The sequence below is a fragment of the Semicossyphus pulcher genome, unplaced genomic scaffold (genome assembly GCF_022749685.1).
Source record: "Semicossyphus pulcher isolate SPU_LCO1_2020_fin unplaced genomic scaffold, fSemPul1.0.p SCAF_17, whole genome shotgun sequence".
NCBI lineage: Eukaryota > Metazoa > Chordata > Actinopteri > Labriformes > Labridae > Semicossyphus > Semicossyphus pulcher.
This window is the reverse complement of record NW_027211681.1, coordinates 5,970,178-5,993,093: the sequence shown is the minus strand read 5'-3', so window position 1 is coordinate 5,993,093 and position 22,916 is coordinate 5,970,178. Positions and strand designations below refer to the sequence as shown.

Below are 22,916 nucleotides of genomic sequence, written 5' to 3'. Positions count from 1 at the left end.
TAGGTGCATTGAATAAATAATACCCCTTTCCCACCGAAATTAGCCCCGGGAAGACCTGCCGATTGTCTCTTTTCCCATTGCCAGTGAAGTATACTCCTGTCGGTCTCTCTTCTGCTGTGTCACTGTCTGACGTCACAAATGCACCCGAAACAGGGTTAGTAAACAGTGAAGCTGTTACAAGATTTGGTCTTTATTGTATCCATTACTCATTCTGTATGTGGCGACAAATTTGGAATGATGTTCGAGCGCTGCTCGGACGGAGACGGGGGGGAATTTGTAGCTGAGATGACAAGGAGTCGCAGAAGTTACTGACGGAGCATAGCATCGCGCCGGAAAGGGGCAGAGATTAGCGTGTCGACACAGGTTTTGCCGGGTCTACTGCAGAGTAATTTTGACCCGGGTCTGAATGCCGATTGTAACCTTTCCCATTAAGCAAAAAAGACGGATTTTAGCGAGTGTTAGTGGGTTTTTTGACCAGTGGGAAAAGGGCTTACATGAGTGTGCCACACTTTCCTCCAGATAAAGTAAGATCAAACAAAACCTGTTGTTAACACTCAGCTTCAATCTCCACTGCTAGGAACAAGAGTCAAGCCAGAAATCCTGGTGTAGCCATGAGCCCCTTTTACACATGCACTGCAATTTCCTGACATTTAAGCTGACTTTTTTCCCCGACAGCCCCCCTGGTAAAAAGTCTGTGTAAAGTAGGTTGAGCTGATGTGTGAAGACCCCAGGTCATTCAGCAGACCACATATTTCAGGTTGTAAGAATGCACCTGATGCTGACAGTCTCTCGCTGTTTGCGACGTGTGAATTATCAAGTTCAAAGAACAGAATGTCCTGAAATTGTACGGACATTGTCAGGAGGTCATGTGTGAAGAGGGATATGTACTCAGACCTTATTTTAATCGCTAAATGGAAGAAATTACAAAATCATCCTTCTATCACCTTGAGAGTATATTAAACAATCTCAGGTCCGTCTAATCTGTGAAATGTATCCATATCTTACACTATAGCTGCATGATGGTTTTCATACTCCTGTTCAAAGCTAGTTTACTCTATCCTTTTTTTTTATCACTTATTTAAAAGTCCTTTCTCAAATTCTATTTTTGTGTGTTTCATATTGCCATGTGTTTCTTTCACATCCTGTCTTTGTGCCTTTTTCATGCCTTATGTAAAGCCCTTTGCATTACCTTGATGTTGAAAGGTGTTATAACGAGTGCTGTCAAATCAAAGCGAGTATTTTTTATATCAAGGTCAACTTTGAGCTGCAAATATGTGCTGCTGACCAGAAGAAAGCCAACTAGATAGTGCAGAATGTATTGAATATATGTTTTGAATACAGTCTGTGAATGTTTTTCTGAATTATTTTTTCCAGAATATACTGGATGTGTGATCAACATATGGTTTGTAATGACACATTCCTGCTTAAAACACTGGTTCCAATCACTCTCTGTTTCGCTCTGAGTGTCTGTGGGTGTGAGGAGGAGACAGAGAGGCATTGTCAGTGTCTACTGGTCTGAAAAAAGACCATTTACTGCACTGCTTCACAAAACTGTTCAATTATTTCCATATTGGCTCAAAACACGCAGATACCACACAAGCATTCTCCCACTCAAGTATTTCCCCTGTCAATCAAAAGCGCACACACTCGCACACAAAGAGGTTGGCAGGTTAAGCATAATAAGAAGCGGCACTCACACTCACTAACACACAGCAAACCAAAAGTCAACTATTTGCAGAGAGCCAATAAAAGTGACAGCGGTGTTTCTTTAAAATATGAAAGGTTAGCAGTAATATTGAGAGGGCTGCTGCCAGCAGCTGCCAAAAGCCATCAAGCAATCATGCGAAATCAGCTGGAAATGTGTAAATGTCATCAGCCAAAAGTGGGCAAATAAAAAAAGCAGTTGGTCACTGCAAAAGCACTGAAAAGACAGAGTGGAGAAAAACATTTAAAAAAGAAAATACCCATTTCTTAGGCATTTTATTCACCATTAATTAATTAACATTAATTATCATAAGATTATGTTGCAGATTTCGATACCGATATATTAGGCGCCTTTTTCCCCCATCTAATTGCTGAGAACATCAAGTCTCCCCTGTAGTAGAATTGATATCATGCCTACTCATATTGTAGTGGCCCACTGGCAGATGCAGAATTAACATAATACAGTGCTTTTTTAAAAATGTACACATTCATCAGGCAATATAAGAAAACTACTTAAACTTAAGTTATGTACAAAACGCTATACTTCTTTGTTTGTAAAATTTCCTTTCATTTTTTTAGGGAGTCATCGAGCATTTAGGCAGAATTAAAGCGTTGTTTTATCGGCGGAAAATATGGCGATATGTCATTTTCGAGTCATATACCGATACCATGCCGATAACACCGTGCATCCCTACTTCAGATAAATATCTACCCTTTCTGTCCTCAGAATTCACACCTGTCAGAACTTAGTCTGCAGAGTGTTTGTTTTTACCTCCTTAAATACACAATTTGCAGAGGGTTAGGTGCTGGTTTGTGTGCACTTGAGTTTCCCTTTAAAAACTGGATTTACTGGCAAAAAGCCCCCAGGCAGTGTAAAGGGCAGTATTCCAAATAAATGCACCAGTAGATGTAACGATAACACTCACTATCCTCACTCTCGCTGCTGCCGCACTTTCCAATAGAGCCTATTCTATAGAGCCTATAGATTCTTTTGAACCATCTAAAGTAAGTAAGAGTGCTATTTAATGTTATTATCTGTGTCAGTGTTTTCATATGTTGAGCAGAGGTGAATGTTCTCAGTGAAATACGGATATTTAGGTAGAAATCCATGTGTATGTGTTTATTCTTGGATAAAAATGTCTTTCATTCTTGAACAACAGAATAATGCATCCACAAAGCAAACTCATTTCGTCTTGGGAATGGTGTGTGCTCATTTTAATGTTTGTATGAGACTGTTAAAGCACAACTGTTTCCATGCCCCACTTTATGTGTGAAAAACTGAGCTAGCACTATTTTCTTGGCTGCACAGTGAGACGCTCTCTACAATTTCATCTGCTTGCTTGTGCCATTCGTCAGTTGACAAATCCTTTCAATGTAGTCTACCTGGTCCCGCTCGCTCATCATTTTAAAGGAATTACACTGTCTGGGGAGAGAAGGAGGGTGAAGAGAGTGGGAGATTAGAGAGGGAGGTGAGAGAGAGTAACATGAAAAGGGGGGGAGGTAGAACAGGGCAGATAAGACAGGTATCTCCTCAATATTGTCTGCCCAGTTCAAACTATTTACTGTGGAAGGACTGAGAGAGGAAGAGAGGAGATTTAAAGAGAGCAGAGTGGGGGGGGATGAAGATGGATAGAGTCTGAAGGGAAGGAGGAAATAAGAACGAGATGAGGGCCACTTACAAAGGATCTACTGTAATGTAGCTATCACTGCTGCTATGTGGGTTGAATGACTTCAGACCAGCAGTCGGGCCTGGAAGCTCAAGAAAGTGTGGTAGGGTTAAAGCATGTTGGTCATTGTAACAGCTGTCGAGTTAATGGAAAGAAGAAGACCAATGATTAGGGTTAGGCTATGAGGCCTACAGTGCTAGGCATGTGGTGAGAATAACAGGAAGTGAAGGCTCATTAGAGCCAGGCTAAAAGAGGTTCACATAATTGCACATAAAAGCTTCACATAGACTCTGTCCTCTGTACGTCTGTACATCTATTTTTGACGGACACAACAGCCCAGCTATAACTGTAAATGTTTCTGAGAAGTTAATAATGGTCAGTTTTGGTGATATCTTAGGACATTAAAAAAAAAAAAAAAAAATAGATTATTAAATTATAAATGAGGTCCTAGTTTAAGGGCGGTTTCACACCAGCCTTGTTTAGACCAATTGAATCGAACCATGGAGCATTCATCCCCTTGGTGTGGTTCGTTTAGGTGGTGTGAATGCCAGAATCAAACTCTGGTGCGGACCAAACAACCAGACCATGTTCCGCTAGAAAAGACAGGTCTTGGTCCGTTTCCAAACGAACCACGGTCCAGTTTGATTCTGGTGTGAACATAAACAGACTTAAAGTAGGACCTAATACAGGAAGAAGAAAAAAACTGTGCATTGTGTGTTGCTTTTAGGTGCTGACACTGACAGAGATAGAAATGCAGCATCCAGGCAGCAAGATAAGTAGAGGACAGACGTGGGGGAGCGACGAGGAAACGATTTCACAAATGCTTGTGGAAACGCAAAAAAAACATGGAGGTGTTCAAACTGTTGAGTGAAAAACAAAACATGAATGGAACTGATTGAGCTGTGGAAGGATGTTGATTAAAAGTAAAAAACTCTGACAACAAAACGTCCGCGATCGTGCTGAGTGTGATTGATCAGTGTGTTCTCCCTCTCTGTTTACGTCAGGGGGTTTACCCTCTTGGAAATTCTGACCAATCAGAGAGCAGTTTCCTTATGCATCAAAACTTATGGTGCGCTGGTAAAAGCTGCCGCATGAACACACGAAACCCGAGGCAAAATGCAGCATTGTAACAATTTGCTCTTTGATTCAGACCAAACAAACAGAGTTTAGGTGTGAATGCGTCAGTTAAAACATTCATGTTGGGGAGAGAGTAGGGGTGAGACAAAGTATTCATATCTTAATTTACAAATACATAGCGCTCTAAACGGATTTCCCTGCTATTTACCGTGTCACTACTTTCTGACTCCTTGTGGTAGTGCTTATGACATGAAGGAGGGTAACCTGAACGGAAATTAATTGGCTGAGGAAGAAGACCGCAGGATAAAAGAAGGAGAAGAAGACGACAGCGGGATAATGTCAGACAGCAGTGGAAAGAAGTTAAGATGTGCCAGCCACTTTCAAATCCAAAGTCCTCATTAGTTCTATAGTTGACTGAAAACACGTTCCTTGTTTCATCTCAGTTTGTGTCAAATTCTGTGAAACTGAAAAAAAAACGTTTACTTTACCTTTTTAGGAGCATTTTGTATTCTTCAGTTAATCAGATATTGTGATGTATCATTATGTGATCGCTTAATATATCAAAATCACGATACAGTGATTCTGCGATAATTATCGTATCGTATCGTGAGTTACCCTGTGATTCCCACCTCTAGGAAAGAGTATTAGAATCACTCTCTGAATACAATGCAGCATCAGCACTAAAGTCTTACCTGAAAGCTAAAATATATAATTCAGTTAACACCTCTATTTGAAAATCAAGAACAACTAAACATTATAGGCATCATAAAAGTGGACTGACTGTACAGGTATACCTCATAATCTTGATCTTAAAGAACACATTTTAAATTAGTAATAATGCATTTGTCATAGTTTTATTTAATTGGGTAAAAAAGTCTTTAGGACTAGCAGCCACAAGCTACTTGATAAAACATTGCCCATTTCCATGATGATTCACCTTCCCGGATTTACAGTGAAATATTTTATCTTGTCAGTCAAAGTGTACACATATGAATGGTGTTTACCCACCATCGACACGTCGCTCTGATTAAAGGGTTCGCTTGGTGGAAGTTCTCTATCACTGTAAATGTGATATCCTTTTAAAAGGGTGATGATACAAAGAGCTGCAAATGTCAATGTTGACAGTGAAACTTTTCTTGGCTAATTGCAGTATGACACGATGTGATTCAGACGGGTTAGCACCCTCACAAGTTTAAAGTGGTGTTCTTACATGCAGCTCATAATTCAGCAAATATGTCGTTTTTGTATTCTGGACAGTGATGGGATTTTAGGGAGTTATTCCAAGGTAGCTAAATGTGTGTGTACACTGCATGCAGCTGAGCAGTGTTTTTCCTCCGGTTAAGAGCAAAACCGTCTGACTAAATCAGACCCATATTACTGTTACTTTGGAGGCTTTTGGCTTGTTCAAAAACCGCCTTTGCAGTTTGCTAAAATCCCAATCTATAAAAGCATAGCTTTCCAGGCGAACTAGTATTAATCCAACTTAAACAGAGCAGACAATGGGCCTCCTGCCAGCTCTTCATCGTTTCTGCTTCTAACTGGTGTAATTTGTTTTCTGCTCGCTCAGTAATAAATCTTTTATGACCCACTCACCTTTGCGTTTGAGTCGGATGCCTTTGGCTATTGCTCCTTGCAGTTACAGAATTAATTTCTGTCTTTATCTAAAAATGCTGTTTCAACACTTCACCGTGTCAAAGTTTTAATGCTGCCCTCATCGCTCTGCTCGGCTCAAACAAAGCCAAGAACAAGAAAAGGAAGAGAGAGCGAAGTGACAGGAAGGTAGCAATGTTTCAAACTAGCTGACTGCACTTATTTCTTATGATGACTATAACTTGGTATGAGGATGGACAGAGATGTGCAAGAGTAAGGGAAAAGGGAGGAAACAAAGCAGTAGGAGAAGAAAAAGGAGGACAGATGAACTGATGAAGAGAGGGGGAAAATAAAGGACTGAGGAGGTTTCAAATGGACGAGGGAGCCCAGTATGAGGACAGGAAAGGATTCATGAAAGACTGCAAGATCATGTAACATATTGAAATAACATGATATGACTAATCCGAAATTTGTACATGTGTTTGTAAATGTCTTTCTCTAAAGTTGCATCAGTCCTACGAAACTTCCCAAGGTGATAAGAGGTTACACTGAGGTAGGAGTTTTTACATCGGTTACAGTTTGCGCGTTAGTGACATCAGGAGTCTGAAGCCTCGTCATTGGTGTAATGCCGCTCTTTTTTTTAACATTTATTGGGGTTAAAGAAGGCATCACTTTAATCTATGACCATGGCATTATTTCTGCCAGGAGATGCTTCTCTTAGAGGAATAAAAGTGGTTCACATGTAAGTGGGTTGTAAAGAGAGCGGGGTGGAGAGACGGGGAAATAACAGGGAAAGTCTAAGAAAGGGGATGGGAGGCTGGGAGTTACACTTGAAAGCTGCATAAGATAAGGGTTAAACCTATTTGTTGTCAAACAGACTGAAAAATGACAGAGAGCCAACAGAGCCCGACAAATATAGAGCCTTTTACACGCAACAAGAGAGAGGGACCGTACCGTACGGAATAGAAGATGGGAAGGGGCAAGAGGAGGCTGGAAGTTATTTTCTTTCTCTTTTGACGTTAGGGGAGTGTGTTTCTGCTCTCCCCTCTGTTGTGTGTTTGTGTATCCTCTCTAGGAGAGCTGGCTAAAGGGAATACCAATCCTTTTCAGTGTCTGCAAGAGCTCAATTGACTTTTCCTACTACAACAACAACACCGCTTTGTATGGTCTGACACCCCATGAGTCACTCACTGTGGAAGGGTGTTTTGTGTGTGTGTGTGTTTATGTCACTGCACACGTGGCCTATACCATAACACACAGTTGGTACGTAATCACATGTCTGGAGGAAAATGTTCTTCACTTTCTTCTTCTCTCTCTCTTTATCTCCCTCCTCTCTCATTTTCTCAGTTTTGGTCATATTTTTATTTTAATTTCACACTTGAATGAGCAAAGTTAAATGATGACCAGCAAAAACTATATCTGCAAATGCTGTGTGTGTGCGTGAGAGTGTTTGCACACAAATTTGAAATGAAGTGTCCAAAAAAATAACATTTTTTTTAAGCAAAAAAGATGAGACAGATAAAAGAAATTTGATGATTGCTCCCAGCTGTCCAGTAACACACACACACACACACTGCCCCAGCGCTGCCCTGTTAGCAGGTGGTAGTGGTACATGCTAGTGCACGTTCCCCAGGCCTTACAGATGCTATCTTTGTTGATTCAACCCTTAAAATATTGTTTTTTGCTGGAAACACACTGTCCAATTCTCAAGACAAAAACAATAACAGAAAAGGAAGCTAGCAACCAAGGAACAAATAAAGAAAGGCAGGAAAGAAGGAATTAGAGTGGAGGATAAAAGGAGGGCAATAAAAAATATGTGAGGTGATAGATGTAATGCACTGATCAGTGTTGTCGTCGAGCCACCAAACCTCTAGTCCGAGTCAAGTCCCCAGTCTTCAAGTCCAAGTCCTCAAGGTTTAATTTTGTTAAAAGCTACTAAGCTGAGCTTTAACTCTCATCATATCATCTGTGAGTCCTCATGTTTATACTGTACTCAGGTCTGAGAGGGTGTGATATTGTTAAAACACGGAGCGAAATGACCAACAAATTATTATGAATGATGTTGAGCGGTGCAGCTTTCCAGGTGATTTCTTTATTGTGTGCTGTTAACAGCAACTGTAAATGTTATAAATTGACAGGACAGAGGAAACTCCAGAGAGAACTGAATAAACTTTAAGCATCTAAAATAACATTCTGAGGACAGCTCTGATGGAGCTCAGGATTTAAAAGGAGGACCGCTATTTCACTGTAACCTCGACTGACTGTGTGGGACCTGTTGGATGTGTAGAAAACACCTTTCATTCAACTAGAATTAGACTCTGACTCATCCTGTCTGCGTGTCCAGAGATTTTATATTATCAATGAAGTTACAGCGCTGTTCGTCTTGCGTAAATGTGCACCGTGCCGGGGAGACGCTATCATGTGAGAGTTCAATAAACTCTACAATACCTGCAAGGTAAGGGGGGACTCAACACGATTGGCTGCGCCGGCTGCATACACATATCTACAGATTTACAGTGTGACAGTAACGCAGTCGTACATTAAACTGTGGTTTTATTAACATCACACATCATCAAAGTATGCGAATATTCTTGTTGTGCACTTGCAAATATCCAGGTAGCTTTCTAACTGTACTTTACTGTAAAATCTTTAAAAGCAAAACACCCAATACGTGGCGCCTCTTTAGGCATCCTGGCAGGAACAGGACAGTGAGTGAGTGAACACACATGCTCTCGCTCGAAACTGAGGCAATTGTTAAAAACAATAAAACATTTCTTATCAATAACAAAGTCTGAGTCCTTCTCTCCATCTCCCGAGTCCGAATGCTGTCAAAGCGTGATTCAGAGTCCAAGTCCGAGTCCTGGACTCGAGTACTACAACACAGGCACTGATGCATAGAGAAATGGAGGAAACGTGTTTCTTACCACTTGTCCATTCTGGGGGTTTTTGTGGGCGTAGGGAGGACCTCTGATGTGATTCCACATCTGACCGGATGTCATCGCAAAAACTACACACTGTCACGGAGAGAGAGGCAAAGACAGACAGGGTTCATTTGGGTGAAACAGCAATCTAGCAAGATTGTAACTGAGACAGTGGGATTTATCTCAACATATGACTCAAATTAGGCATACAAATCTTATGTTAGTTCTTTAGTTTGGTTCAAACAGGAAGGAGATTGTCACTTGCTGAAACTCATATTGGTTCAGTTGCAGTTTTTCTTCTTTAATGTCTGGCTTGTGAGGGTGGAGTATTTTGGCAGAACAAACAATATCTTCTTACAGTGGACGAGATTGAAGTTTCCCAACTGAAACCCATTATGTGTGTGTGTTCCTGTGTACTTGTTTGTGTGTGTATATGTGTGTTTTATACCAGTGCAGCCATGGCCCATCCGGTCTTGTTGTAAATGAATTCCAAGTTGTTCCTCCTCAGATACAGCAGACCTCCGACCAGAGACACTAACAGGGCCAAAGCAATAGTTCCTGAATAATTTGGAGGCCGGAAGACACGGATCTGGAGAGAAAGAGCCAGAGAGAGAAACGCTATTAATCTTCAACAAATTGGTAATTAAATTCATTCAGTACAACCAAATAGCCTTTGAATTTGCTCTAAACCATTTCATGAATACTGGAGTACTTGGCCATGCTCTTATTCTGAATGACACTTGTGCTGCGCTGTGGTCATTTTATATTAAAACATTTCAAATGCATAGTTTGCGGCAATTTTTTTTTTTAATGATGTGTTTTGATCATAGACTGTATAAAAACATGGACGACATAACAGCTCTCTAAAAGTGAAGCCAAAACATTTGGAGCGCCCCCTGCTGACTGGCTGCAGTATAGGTCGTAAAGCCCGCCTCCTCCATGTTAACAGATGGGACATGGGTCAAACTATAAAATCAAAATACACACCAAATACATTATAGCTAGTTCTCATCGTGCTGATTTACGTCCAAGTGTTCATTTTTCTGAAAAGTGTAGTTTGAATTAGTTATTTGATGCTGTAAAAAGGATGATTGACAGCTCTGTTGACCAATACAGCTCCTGCAGCCGATCTGTTCCGGATTAGCAGAGTGGAGGATGAATGGCGAGAGGAGACGTAACTGAAACAATCACTACAGTCATTGAAGTTTCCATATCTGTGAACGTCTGCTTCAGACCAACATGAAGAAGCTGTTCTGCTGTTAAATAACTTTATTAAGTTAAGTGTGTGTTTTGGTTAGCTGCTTAGCGGCTATGCCGTCTCTGGCTCCAAATGAAGTCACCATTGCAAGATGGCAGCGCCAGCACCAGGGGCTGCTTTGGCTTCATTTTTGTACAATGAGAGCAGATGGAGACACTTGGTCCATCTTTCAGTCACTGGTATATATTGAGGCACATTTTTAATTAATTATTTTCAGGGCCCTAAACGGTTCACCCATTGGAATGTGTTTAAACAGTGGTAAGCTGTAGCATAGCGTGAAGACTCTAAAAACCAAATAAGAATGATGGTGAAACGTTTTAACAGGGATAAAACAAATATATTCAAAGAAGATAAAAACAAAACTGGCTCTGCAGAATTGTAATATTTTATAACCATAGTCATGGCCATTACCTGAAAGCCTTTCTATTGTTAATTCCACATTTCTCACTTGTTCTCTCTTTCTTTCTGCATGTGTGTGTGTGAGAGAGAGAGTTTGTGAGTCTGTGTTTCTGTGTGTCCATAAAGCCAAACAGAAGACATACTGTGTTTGCTATTAGCAGATGCAGGGGTGAAGTTTTCCAAAACAGAGAACGCTTATGTGTCACCAACACTGATTATACCACCATTCAAAAAGTGTGTACCATCTGCTGCTTCGAAGCGTTACTGGGTTTAAAGAAAAGGATGCACAATACAGAGAGAAAGGGAGAAGATGTAGTCAAAGCTGTGCAACCTTTTGTATGAGGCTACAGTCTACCATGCAACATGATAATTGTATATAAGAATATAATACGCTGTGAGACATGTTAAAAATACTATACATACAAATATATATTTTTAATCTTTTAATGAAAATGAAGAAAAGATTTGAAAGATACAATGAGCTCTGATAATGTGCACAAAACAGTGTACATAATGTGACGCCCTCCTTGACCTGAAAAAAACAAGGTGTCTAGTAATACATTGAGTCATTCAGCATCTTTGTAATGCTGGGTATCATACGGAACAGAACAGGACAGAAAAGAAAGGCAAGAACTGATGGCTGACATGGCACAACAATACAAGCTAATGTGTCCATCTCGCTTCTTTTTCGATCATATATATGTCCTTTAATATTTCCTTGTCTGTGTTCCTCTTTATTCATGCAGTAAAGTCACATTGAAGTGTCTGAAAGCCAGCACTTAGTGTAAGTGCTCCCCCTCGCATTCTCTGAAAGGAGGCCTTTTGAATTCAGACCCATCAACAGGATGTCTGCGGGATGCTCGGACTATTTCTGCCACTACTCGGCTGACAGGTTGTTCAGGGCAGAAGAAATTGTAGAGCGATGGTTGAAGGTTTGAGCTCTCAGGTGCCGACAACTTAAACGCCACGAAGCAGGGGCATCTCACACCCACCTCAATGTGTAACACCCCGTTTCCTGAAGCTTAGAGGCCTACAACCTGCTTAATATAGCTTTTGCCCTAAGGGTGCATTCTGACTTGACCTGTGTGATCCAAAAAAACTCCCTAACAATCACAGTTGAAAAAAGTGCATTACATTTGATGCAGCAGTCCTTAATATCTTCTTCTTCTTTTAGTTAACCTGTTCTCCCATAGACTGTATAAAAAGATGGACGACATGACAGCTCACTATACGTGACCAAGTACAGTATAGGTCCTAAAGCCCGCCTCCTCCATGTTAACAGATAGGACATGAGTCAAACTATAAATTCAAAATACACGCCAAATACATTTTTCTCAAACATGGTTTCTGTCATTATAGTTAGTTCTTATCATGCTGATTTACGTCCAAGTGTTCATTTTTCTGACAAGTTTAGTTTTAATTACTTATTTGATGCTGTAAAAAGGATGATTGACAGCTCTGTTGACAAACATTAAGTGTATGTTGTTGTTGTTAGCGGAATTGGCGACAACGGCCGATCTCTACTGCGTAGCTCTGGCTCCAAATGACGTCACCATCGCAAGATGGCAGCACCAGTCACGGGGGGGGGGGTTTGGCTCAAATTTTTTTACAATGACAGTAGATGTAGACTCATCATCCATCTATATATAGTTATTGGTTCTTCATTGCAAATTTCTGGCACCTACATTACCCACAATGCCTGAGGACTGACCACCAGTGCTAAACAAATTTAGCTTGAGCTGGTAGCTTCAGGCCAGGATTACACAATTATGCAGCCCATGTCATTTTGCCGCAAGTGACGCAATCTAGTGATCACTAGAGGCAACTTATCAGATTTTGTGCAGCTCTCTCTAAAAGGCCACAAAAGGTTTTATGCAGCTTTTTTAAAATAAACAGCAGTTCTCCCGAGAACTCCCAACAGACACTGATTTTTTAAAACTCATTGAGTCCCCCTTTAAGGCTAGAGTGGAAGCTGTCAATAAAACAGCGGTATAGACTTTTAATCCTGTCTCTAAGCAATTTAATATCTAATCTGTATAAACAGTAAACAGAACAATGTCTGCTATATTTCAGATCCACAGTGGTTCCAAATATCAGGTATGTATATGTAACTATATTGTGATTTTATTGATTAACTGTTACTTTTCAATCTTTCCCATCTGTGGACGTTCCTTGCTAATGTGTAAATGTGAATGAGGTAGTACCTGAACATCTGTGCGGTCCGCGATCCACTTGGCCAGCTGCTCCGAAGCAAAACCGATCCTTTGCAGGTCGAACGTATCGGCCCGCTTTGGCTTTCCCTTGGCCGGGAAGTGCATGAAGGTCGGAGCGCTGTTCATGTTCAACTAGAGAGAAAGAGGAAAATATGGGTGGTTAATGTAAAGTTAATGTCATTCTGACTTGTCAAACATCAGCAAAAGCTAAAGACAAGCAGAAAAATTGATGCCAGGGCCATTATCTAAAGTTCCTTTTGTTCTTTTGACGTAAACGATTAGTTATCTTACCCTATTTCCAAACACCAGACGGTGAATGGCTTAATAAGTGGCTTCATTTGACAATACCCAGTCCCTTAATATGGTGCATGCATGTAAGAATTGTACTCAGATGTTCATATTTAAAAACAGCCTAGTTATCTCGAAATGTTCACAAACAGTTGTTACATTCAGCAGCCGGCTAAGACAGTTAATTAAAGAATACCCTTGTTGTGTCACACCGTACATGTTGACACAGTATGTGTGCGTATGTAAGTAACAGTATGCCTTTAGAAAGCTTTTCACACACACACACACAGCTGTTTGAGTCTGATCCCTGGGTTTGCACAAACACAAAAAGAAGTGTGCATTGCAATTTCTTCTTGTGTTTATCTTTTTCTGTTCTCCTTTTTTTTGTACATTATAATGTGATACAGGAGATGTTTGTTTTAGAAACACCCAGTTGTAAAAGTATCGTACCCAAATCTGACCTTTTATTGCACTTTGCGGCTACATGTTGTTTTGGAAAGTATTGGGCCCTGACTCTGTTGTGCAGAATATTGAATGACTTAGTACAAAAGCAGCGATAAAGAAATAACCCTGAAAGTTTATTGGAGATAAGAAACCGCATCAGTGTATTGTATATTTATGGTTTTATATGCGTCTGTTTGAGTGCGTGTGAGGGCGTGTGTACTGATCTGTGTCTTTGCTATCACAGCTAATAATTGGATAAAGAGAACATCTCCAATAATTCCATCTTTGCATAAATAGATTCTTTACAAATAAATTGCTGTGTTTTCTGTATTTACTCTTAAACACACACAAACAAACAATTGGAAGATCTCCTGCTTCCTTCTTTTCTCCCTCTCCCAATGTTTCACACCTATTTAACTCCAAATCCCATGTCTCTCTACAATTATCAACAACAATAAAGTCCACTTTTGTACTCTCTATTGTTTCCCCAAGACACCTGAAGAAAAACGGAGAGGAGGGGAAAAGGAAGGAAATGAGCAGAGATAGCGAGAGGGCAGATAAACGAGAGGAGACTTGTGCATATTAATTACATCATCTGTATGGGAGGTCACCCTTTTTTTTGCAATTAAGGTGAATTAATGCATGTGTGCATGAATACATATGCATACAGAGTTAGGAAAGAACATGTGTGAATTCCCAGGATGACAATACAAAAGCATGCATTCATGCATAGACATACCAACACATGCAAACACTAAAAAAGTGCAAAGGATTTGCATGTAGTTAACTGTTATTTCAACTTTGTGCTATATTTTGATGAAAAGAGCAGATGGATGGAGCTGTGAAAAGAAAAAGGCCTTGAGAAATGTACAAAAAAAAGGACAGGAAGTTACCATTCCATTAATAAAGTAAGAAGACACAATGCCAAGCAGGAATTAGAAAATTGAAAATTAAAAAGCAGAGGAACAAAAGCAGAATGTGAGAGACGTCAGGGGCATGTTTTCATCTCATCTTCACTTCATGATTCTAAAATAAAAACAGCTATTTCCATCAGAGAGCAGCTATTTAAAGTTCTGAGAGTGTAAAGTGTAAAATGAAAGAGGACAACAGGGAATTAAGCTCCAGATTTCCAATCTTTCTCTGCATTAAGGTACAGGAGCTTACAGACAGTGCTGGTGCCTGACTTGAAGAGTTTTTAACATATCCAGCATTTCTGATATCAGAGGAGGTACACTGAAGAAATGCAAGCAAGGGGAAACTTGTGTTAATAGTGTCAAACATATATAATACTTAAAATAGTTCTATATGGTAGTGTATAGACAATAAATGTACTTTTTAATGAGCAAATTGTGGGAGAGCTCGTCCATCGTCTCCATTTCAGTAGCAAACAACACAAATGTACATGATGTTTATCCACAGTGACAAAGTGACAAACACTGTGACTTCAAGTCACGACTTCCTGTAGATCATAACCTCAGTGCACAGCAGAGCTGTAATTTGTGTCTGCCCGTCCACCCTTTGAGGCATGCTATTAGATTATTGGTAGGTATTAAATAAAATGCTGTTTTTATGGTATTTACCTACGTTTATAGTCATAGTGGATCATATCTACAGTTCAGTATAATTTTAGGGAAATAAGATACGCTGCCTTATATCGGCATCAGTGCCTTTATTTGAGAGAAGTATGGGTATAGTGTGTTGTTTGCATGTGGTTGCATTTCATTTGTGTGTCCTTTAACACTGCATATCAATACTTTGTCTGTGTGTTTGTTCATGTTTGTTCCTGTCCTTTGTGTACGCGTCCTGCTTCACTTGGCTTTTCTGGAAGGTTATTTGCTAATCTACCGCCGAAGTTCTGAAGCAACTCCTTTCTAATGGAAATCAGCTAAAGGGAAAATGGAACGAAAGGACGGAGGGAGAAAATAAAGGAACAATGAATAGCAAGTGAGAAAAGGCGAATCGTTTGACAGGGTGAGAAAAAAAGGTTGAAGGTGAATGTGATAGAAAGGAAGTCGGAGTCAACAAGGTTAGGAGGGAGGGATGGGAGCAGAGGTTTTGGATGACTGTAGGCCATGTGTGGCAGCAACCTGACTTTGTCCGAGACCGTTCAGCACAGATGAAAGAGGACAGAGGTCACACTTACAAGTGTTTCATTTGAAAACAGAATATTTTAAAGTTTGAGCAACTGATATGGGTTGTTTTACTACATACTGATTTGTAGCCCTATAACAACAAATAATATCCTGTTTTCTTTCTGATCTATCGTACAAAAGTTTCCACATTTATCAAAAACTCCTCAAAAGGAGAAGACGAGTTTTAAATACGTAGATCAGTAGCTAACAGGTGTTCTGTGTAAGCCGACAGATGGGGAAGGGATGGAGGAGGAAAAAGAAAGCTTACCAGTTGCAACATGCATAATGCTTTGGTGAATATATTAAGTACTGATAATCCACTAAATATTAGCTTACCTGTTGGAAAACATCAGCCCCCTCATCGTAGTCGACTACAGTGAAGAAGAGCTTGTTGGAAAACGCAGATGAGTAACGCCAAGAGTTAGCCAGGACCTGGTACTCCTCGTTTGCCTGCCTATGAGATGACAAAGAGACAGAGAGAAGACATGAGAAATCTGGAAAGAAGTTAACCAGCAGCTCGAGTCATGTTTTAAGACATATAAAATGCTCTGCTTGAAATAATGAATTGTGTCTGATTTTTTTCAGCTAAATACCTTTTATTACCTTTTAAAAATCCTCCCAAGGCATCTCCTCCTTCCCCCTCATTCAAAATTCCTAAATCTGCATAGTCCCTGAACGTTATGTCCTACGGTTCTCCTTTCATAAAATTACAGCCGAAAAAGAAACACGTCTCTGCCATCATTTAGTGCCACTTTGTTGAAACTTAGCTAGCTTGAAATGTAGTAATAAGTAGTCGTAACGTTGAAGTTAGTAGCAGTGCTGGGACCAAGTCATCTTTGCTCAAGTCTCAAGTTATTTGGTCCAAGTCTCAAGCAAGTCTCGAGTCATTTTTTCTTGGGCAAGTCAAGTCAAGTCAAGTTTCCCAGATTGCGCTGCATACATACTTGATAGTTAGACAGAAACTTGACAACATTGAATTTTATCATTTCATATTTAACAGCTAACATTCAAACTTATGAACTCACGCAAGTCATCTGAGTTATCATGCCTCAAGTCAAGTCCAAGTCGTATCTCAAGTCATTTATTTTTTGTCAAGTCAAGTTGCCAGTCATCAAAACAGTGACTCGGGTCGACTTAAGTCCAAGTCACCAAGTCTCAAGTCCACATCTCTGGTTAGTAGTCAGTAGTGATTTTGCAAAGATTACAATGACGGTTACAGCTGGCTAGCGCATCACCAAAGTGGTTGCCATAGGTTACACATATGCATAGGGTCACCCCGTCCATTAAGGATTGGCACCTTAGGTTTGTGACGTCTCAAACCTGCCAATCTGAAAACGTGTTGTTCAGCCTGTCCTTGGTACACTGCAGTTTAAAAGCAGACAGGCCCAGCCATGGAGATGACTGCTCATGTTGTCCCTGATATGTCTTGTAGCACATGAAAAACACCACATGGAGATGTTTACAAGGTTAAACACTCATGACTGAAAGGGGGTTTTAAACAAAACAATTCATACGCATTACATGATGCAAAAACAGACTGAGTATGTGTGACTGAGACAGAGCATTCAGCAAATACTGTGACGATTATTCAACATCTATTTAAAATGATCTTTTAAATTGTAAGTTAATCTGTTGGATAGCAGATATCATTAAAGTCAGATGTCACTCAACTCAAGATATAATAAGATCGTGCTAACGTTGTGTAGAACTAATGCTATACTTAAATTAGCAAACAATGTAATTTAGAATTGCATTATTTACAAATTTGTATCATGTTTTCGAACCACAGACTAAAATGATAGAACGGAGCCATTACTGGAGAGGACGAAAAGGAAAAATCTTGTGTACCCAAGATGCCCTGCTGACATGGTTTCCAAATAAATCCCTCTACCTTTAAAACACATTTTATTTTCACAGAGAGTTACTTTGGTTGTCAGTTTGTTCCATTCATTAACCTGCTCTTTATTCTCCAGAAAGCATTATTTTAATTCTGCCGAGCCGTGGGTGCAGGCTCTACACAAAGGATGAAATGAATGCATTTATTCATGACGAATCAAACGGGGGTACACAAAAGGAGGACAATAAACTAAAAAAAGTACAACGTGTTACCTCAAGCAGAAGGTAAAGACAGAGATGTGGTGAAAAGAGAAGTAGTAAGCAAAGTGACAGAGTGGAAGAGACTGAAAAAGGGAGGAGAAAGAGGGGATGAGGGGGAGAAGCTACATCCTTGGGAGTGTCCCTCTTTGTCACACCATAGTAGTCTTTACGACACTCTAATCGCATGTCATATTATTTTTATTTCCTTTAAACTCAGCCAAATGAAGGTGTCACTCTGACCAGTCATGGTCATCTCATCCTCCTACAACAAGAAAAACTCTCAAGTGACAATATGTTCTTTTCTACTACCTCGCTCTCCCCCTTCCTGGCTTTAGCTGTACATCTCTCTCTTGCAGCTAAACCTCACTTTGACATCATGTCAACTGCCTCTTGTGTTGGCTGTAATTAGTGAGAAATTGTCTGTCAGGATGTGTTATGTGCAGGTATGTCACATTGTTATCTTTGCAGCTAATGTTAGGGTGTTCCCTTTGAAGTGTCTACCGATTTAAGAAAGTCAGCACAGATGAAGTTGAAACTCAGTTCAGCAGACTGTCAGGGATTACAGCCGTGTTCGGCTCCGTCTCTGAACACCAAGAGGGTTTGAGATGTGGAGGTGTCACTAAAATATGGTTACAAGTTTCCTGATAATTCATCTAACTTGTATTTTTACAGTTTATTTATCTCCAAAAACTGTCTTAGTGATAAGCATTTTGTTTTATTCCTAATGGTTTCAATACAAATAATACAGCACTAGGAATGTAATATTATGTTAAACCAATTTAGTTTCATAATTAGACACTTCAGATGTAAATACCTGCATATCTAATCAGTGAAGCTAATCAATCAATTAGACTTTATTGGTATAGGCCTATTCAGACAACAATCATGTAACACAAAGTGCTTTATATAAAAAGGAAATCAATAAAAACAATATGATCACCCCAATCCCACAATCCAATACAATAAAAAGTAGAGGACGTGACAAAACAGGAACTAACGAAACGCTATCATAAATGTGTAATGAGGAAACACTGAGGTAGGATAAAATGTTAACATTTAAAATAGCAAAATAAGAGAAATAATAAAATGGAAGAAATAAACAAGATGATAAAATACCAAAGATAATCCAGAAGAATGCAATGGAATTAGACAATATATACAAATCAATAAAACTGACTGAAATCCAAAATAAGTAAATAAATAAAGTTACATAAAATAAGCCAGACTAAAAAGGTAGGTCTTGAGTTTGCTTTTATAAAAATATTGACATTCTGTGCAGCCCTCAGGTCTTCAGGAAGGCTGTTCCACAGACGTGTGCCATAGTAATAAAAAGAAGCCTCACTGTGGGTTTTTGATCTCACTTTAGGCACAATAAAAACTCCAGAAGACCTGAGTTTTCTAGTAGGTTCATAAGATGAACCTATTTGATAAAGAGGTAAGAGCAGGACAGTTAAGAACTACGGCTGAACAATTGATTCAAGTTTTATCGAAATCGCAATATGACCTACTGCAATTTCCAAATCCCAGGAGGCTCAAAATTTGTTAGAGGTAAAAAAAAAAAAAGTGTCAAAATACCATTTGTATTTAATTATTGTGCTGCTGAGATGCTCTGGCCTGCATGCAAGTGTCAAAAAAATCACACCATTATCATTTTAATATGTTTCAATGAAAATAATGATCATTCCCTTTTGTATCGCAAATCATAATGAAATATTATTCAAATTAATTGCAATTGTTTACAAAATTGTTCAGCCCTGTTCAGAGCTTTATCAACCAATACAAGAATCTTAAAATCAATCCTGAAGCATGCAGGTAGTTAATCGTCTTATCCAAATTGTATTATTCTCATTGAATATTATTAAATAACCCAAAAGGACATAGAAGATTTGTAACTTTTGTCAGGCATTGAGATTCTTGACACTTAGAAACAAGATTAATGTGCCGTAAAATGCTTATCCTCACTGATTTAAGTACAAAAAAATCCCCAAACTCGACTTCGTGCCTGGAAAGATGACAAGATATAAAACGTTTTGATTTTGTTATTTGCTTTACAGCTTATCCAGTTGAGCATGACAACAGACCAGTTTAACAACAGCAGTTTTCATATCTGACTCACATAAATTAACCAGAACAACAAGCTTGGGATGTGAATTATTTAGTAATTACAAAAACTTCTTTCAATTATTTATTTTTTTTACAAGTGTGGTAATGAGAATGTTACAGACTGCTGTGAACTCCAACACGAACGATCTTTCAGAGCGACATGTTATAATATAAATGATGTATTACAGTATGTGTTGTTGGAGGTACAATGTGAGCTGACATGTTTCTTGTCTTTATATTTATATTTGTCTCAATTATTTAAATTGTTTCGCTTATTATTTTATAATGATGTAGTTTATAATGATGTTTATGGATTGTTACATTATATTTTCATTACTATCATCTGTGACAGTGTGTTTATTAATGCAGTATATTGCAATGAGGGAGCCTGATGGGGCTGTAAAAACTTGTGTGTGTGCGGTTAAAGCTTTTACTAAATTACGTGTGTGCGTTTGTGATTCTTCTACTCAGAGGAAGAGGATACTCGTTAGGCTTGTTTCCAATCTATAGCATCTGTAGTGCAACAAAAGCTTCTTAATACAAATAGTCCCCTAACAGGGGGTGTGCCTTCACATTTTAAGTAGGGAATTTCTGCATTAATGAATGTGGCCGTCTGTGATTCAGTGTACACATTTGGCAATGAAGCTTAATTCACAGGGTTATAAAATAACAAGATATAAATTCCATTTAACTTCACATTAAAAGTGAAAAACAACAACTCTCCTCTTTTAAAATATGTGCGTACACATTCATATTACTTAATGTGAAGAAAGGCAGCCCAAGCAACATCAGCACATCTGGCAGCATCAATAAAAACTGTGCAGCTCTGTGAAACTACTATAAAATAGTTGTAAATTTTTACGACAAAACCTAAAATATTTCTTCCTTTCAGCTAATGTGAAGGAAGCGGAGTGAAATAAAGAGAGGGGTAATGAAATAAGCAATGGGGGAAAGTGTTTCTAGAGCACACAATGACAATACAATCAGACAAAGAAATAACAAAGAAAACTTCAAGTGGACAACCTTCGGTGTTACCTGTGTTTCTACTAGGGATGTGCACTTTAACTGGTTAACCGTTAAGAATTTTAACTGGTTAATACAATCAGTTAAACAGTTAAATAAAATGTCTTTTTTCAAATATACATATATATTTGGGAAACACGTTTTGTTGTCGTCAGCTGAGATGAGCCTGAGAGGAGAGCAAAATGAAACGAGCAGTTAAACGGTTAATAAAAGTTTTGTTGCATATCTCTGCTCCTGGGACATCACGGTACTGTCTGAGCGCATATTCTCCGCTGCGGGTCTCACAGTCAACAGAGTGCGCACCAATCTAACCCCACAGCATGTCGACGTGTTGCTATTTCTGCACCAAAACCAGCAGACAAACTGTCACCTACATAATAAGGACTGGTGTAGGCTGTTAGTTTAATTTCTGCTCAAAAACAGTCAATATGTTAACGTTTACACGCGAGACACAGCAGCGTAACTCATTCATTATTTCAAACTCCAGACACGCTGTCGTCAGGTCCGGACAGGATCTTATGTTTATTAAAGTTCTGTGCGCTGACTGTCAAAGAAAGGTCGGCTGTAAATGTTTATTAACTTATTGTTGCTGTTGGATCACATGGTGTGCTTAATGGACAATTAATATCTGTGGGCACAATTGTCAGTGCCACAGGAAGTTATGTCTCAGGATATTAATACATGTACCTCTTAGTTGTGTGTGTGTGTGTGTGAATGTGTGTGTTTCTGCAAGTATTAGGGCATTTTCATATTAGGTACAGTTGACCCCCCTCTCCCCTCCCCAACCGGTCAGCTTTCACGTTCATAATTTCCCTCCGTACCCGAGTACACTTGTAGGACTCTGAAGCAGAAGGTGGCGGTAATGCCCCTCAAAAACAAGGAGAAGAAGAGGAGAATCATCAACTACATAACATTGTTTATGTTGTCATTCCAGTGAAGAAAAGCGTGCGAATCACATGATCCCAAGCCCATACAATGGAGCCGACCTTCGCACTATGCCTACTATTAATCATATTTTGGAGAAAATCTCAAGAACGACCCTCTCACCTACATTCCTACAGAATCAGCCGTGCAGTTCAGACGATGAGATCGGCGGTTCTGTGCTCTTACACGGATTTCAGAGGAAACGTTATAAAAAGCAGTCCACTTGGTTTGGTACAGTAGCTTTCACATCTGATGCGTACTGTACCCGAGTACACATGAAGCATACTCGAGACCACCTTTTCAATCGAACCTGGGCATGGATCAAGCTCGAGTACGGTACACAGTGTTCACATTAATCAAACAAACTGGACTTTGGGGTCAAGTGTACTCGGATCCAGGCCCGGGTCCCTAATGTGAAAGCCCCCTTAGAGAGAGCGCGCATCAGAATGAGCACGCATGATGGAGAGCTTGTTTGCCGGTCAAAATGATCTTTAATTCTTATCGTTATGTTCTGCTCGAGGTTTCTGCCTGTTAAAAGGAAGTTTTTCCTTGCCAATGTGCCGAATATTGCTAAGTGCTACTCATGGTGATTCATGTTGGGCCTCTCTTTAAATAACATAACAAAGAGTCGGTCTAGACCTGCTCTTTTTGTAAAGTGTCTCGAGATAGGTCTGGTTATGATTTGGCTCTATACAAATAAAATTTGATTTGATTTGATCGTTAACGATTAATGACCATTAACGGGTGTCAGTTATTGGTAAGAAAAAAAACTAATCTAAATTAGCATCCCTAGTCACAGACTTTTATCCAATCCAAAAAGTAAATTTTAATCTTGTTGGTTAACCGGTTATTAACCGTTAAGTGTGTCGGTTAACCGGTCAAAAAAATAATTCTAAACGCATGTCCCTCTACAGTTACTATCATTCCAGTAAAGAGAAGCTCGATTCTCTGCATGAAACTCTATTCTAGTTCCTGGTTTGGGGTAAAACCTGAACGGTCGCTGAACAGCAGAATCAATGAGTCATTTTTTGCATCCCTGACTTTCTTGACCATTTAAATGCCATAGTGCATTGTGT

General features: G+C 39.4%; 1 protein-coding gene across 1 annotated transcript in view; it reads right to left on the bottom strand.

Annotated features, from left to right (window-relative positions):
* Nucleotides 1-22,916, bottom strand: part of tusc3 (tumor suppressor candidate 3) — an 81,002-nt gene that overhangs the window by 26,991 nt on the left and 31,095 nt on the right. The window contains exons 3-6 of the mRNA XM_069665657.1: nt 16,030-16,147; nt 12,821-12,961; nt 9,408-9,548; nt 8,963-9,052 (exon numbers count right to left, since the gene is read on the bottom strand). Of these exons, the coding sequence (XP_069521758.1) occupies nt 8,963-9,052; nt 9,408-9,548; nt 12,821-12,961; nt 16,030-16,147 (490 nt within the window). The remainder of the gene's footprint in view (nt 1-8,962; nt 9,053-9,407; nt 9,549-12,820; nt 12,962-16,029; nt 16,148-22,916) is intronic.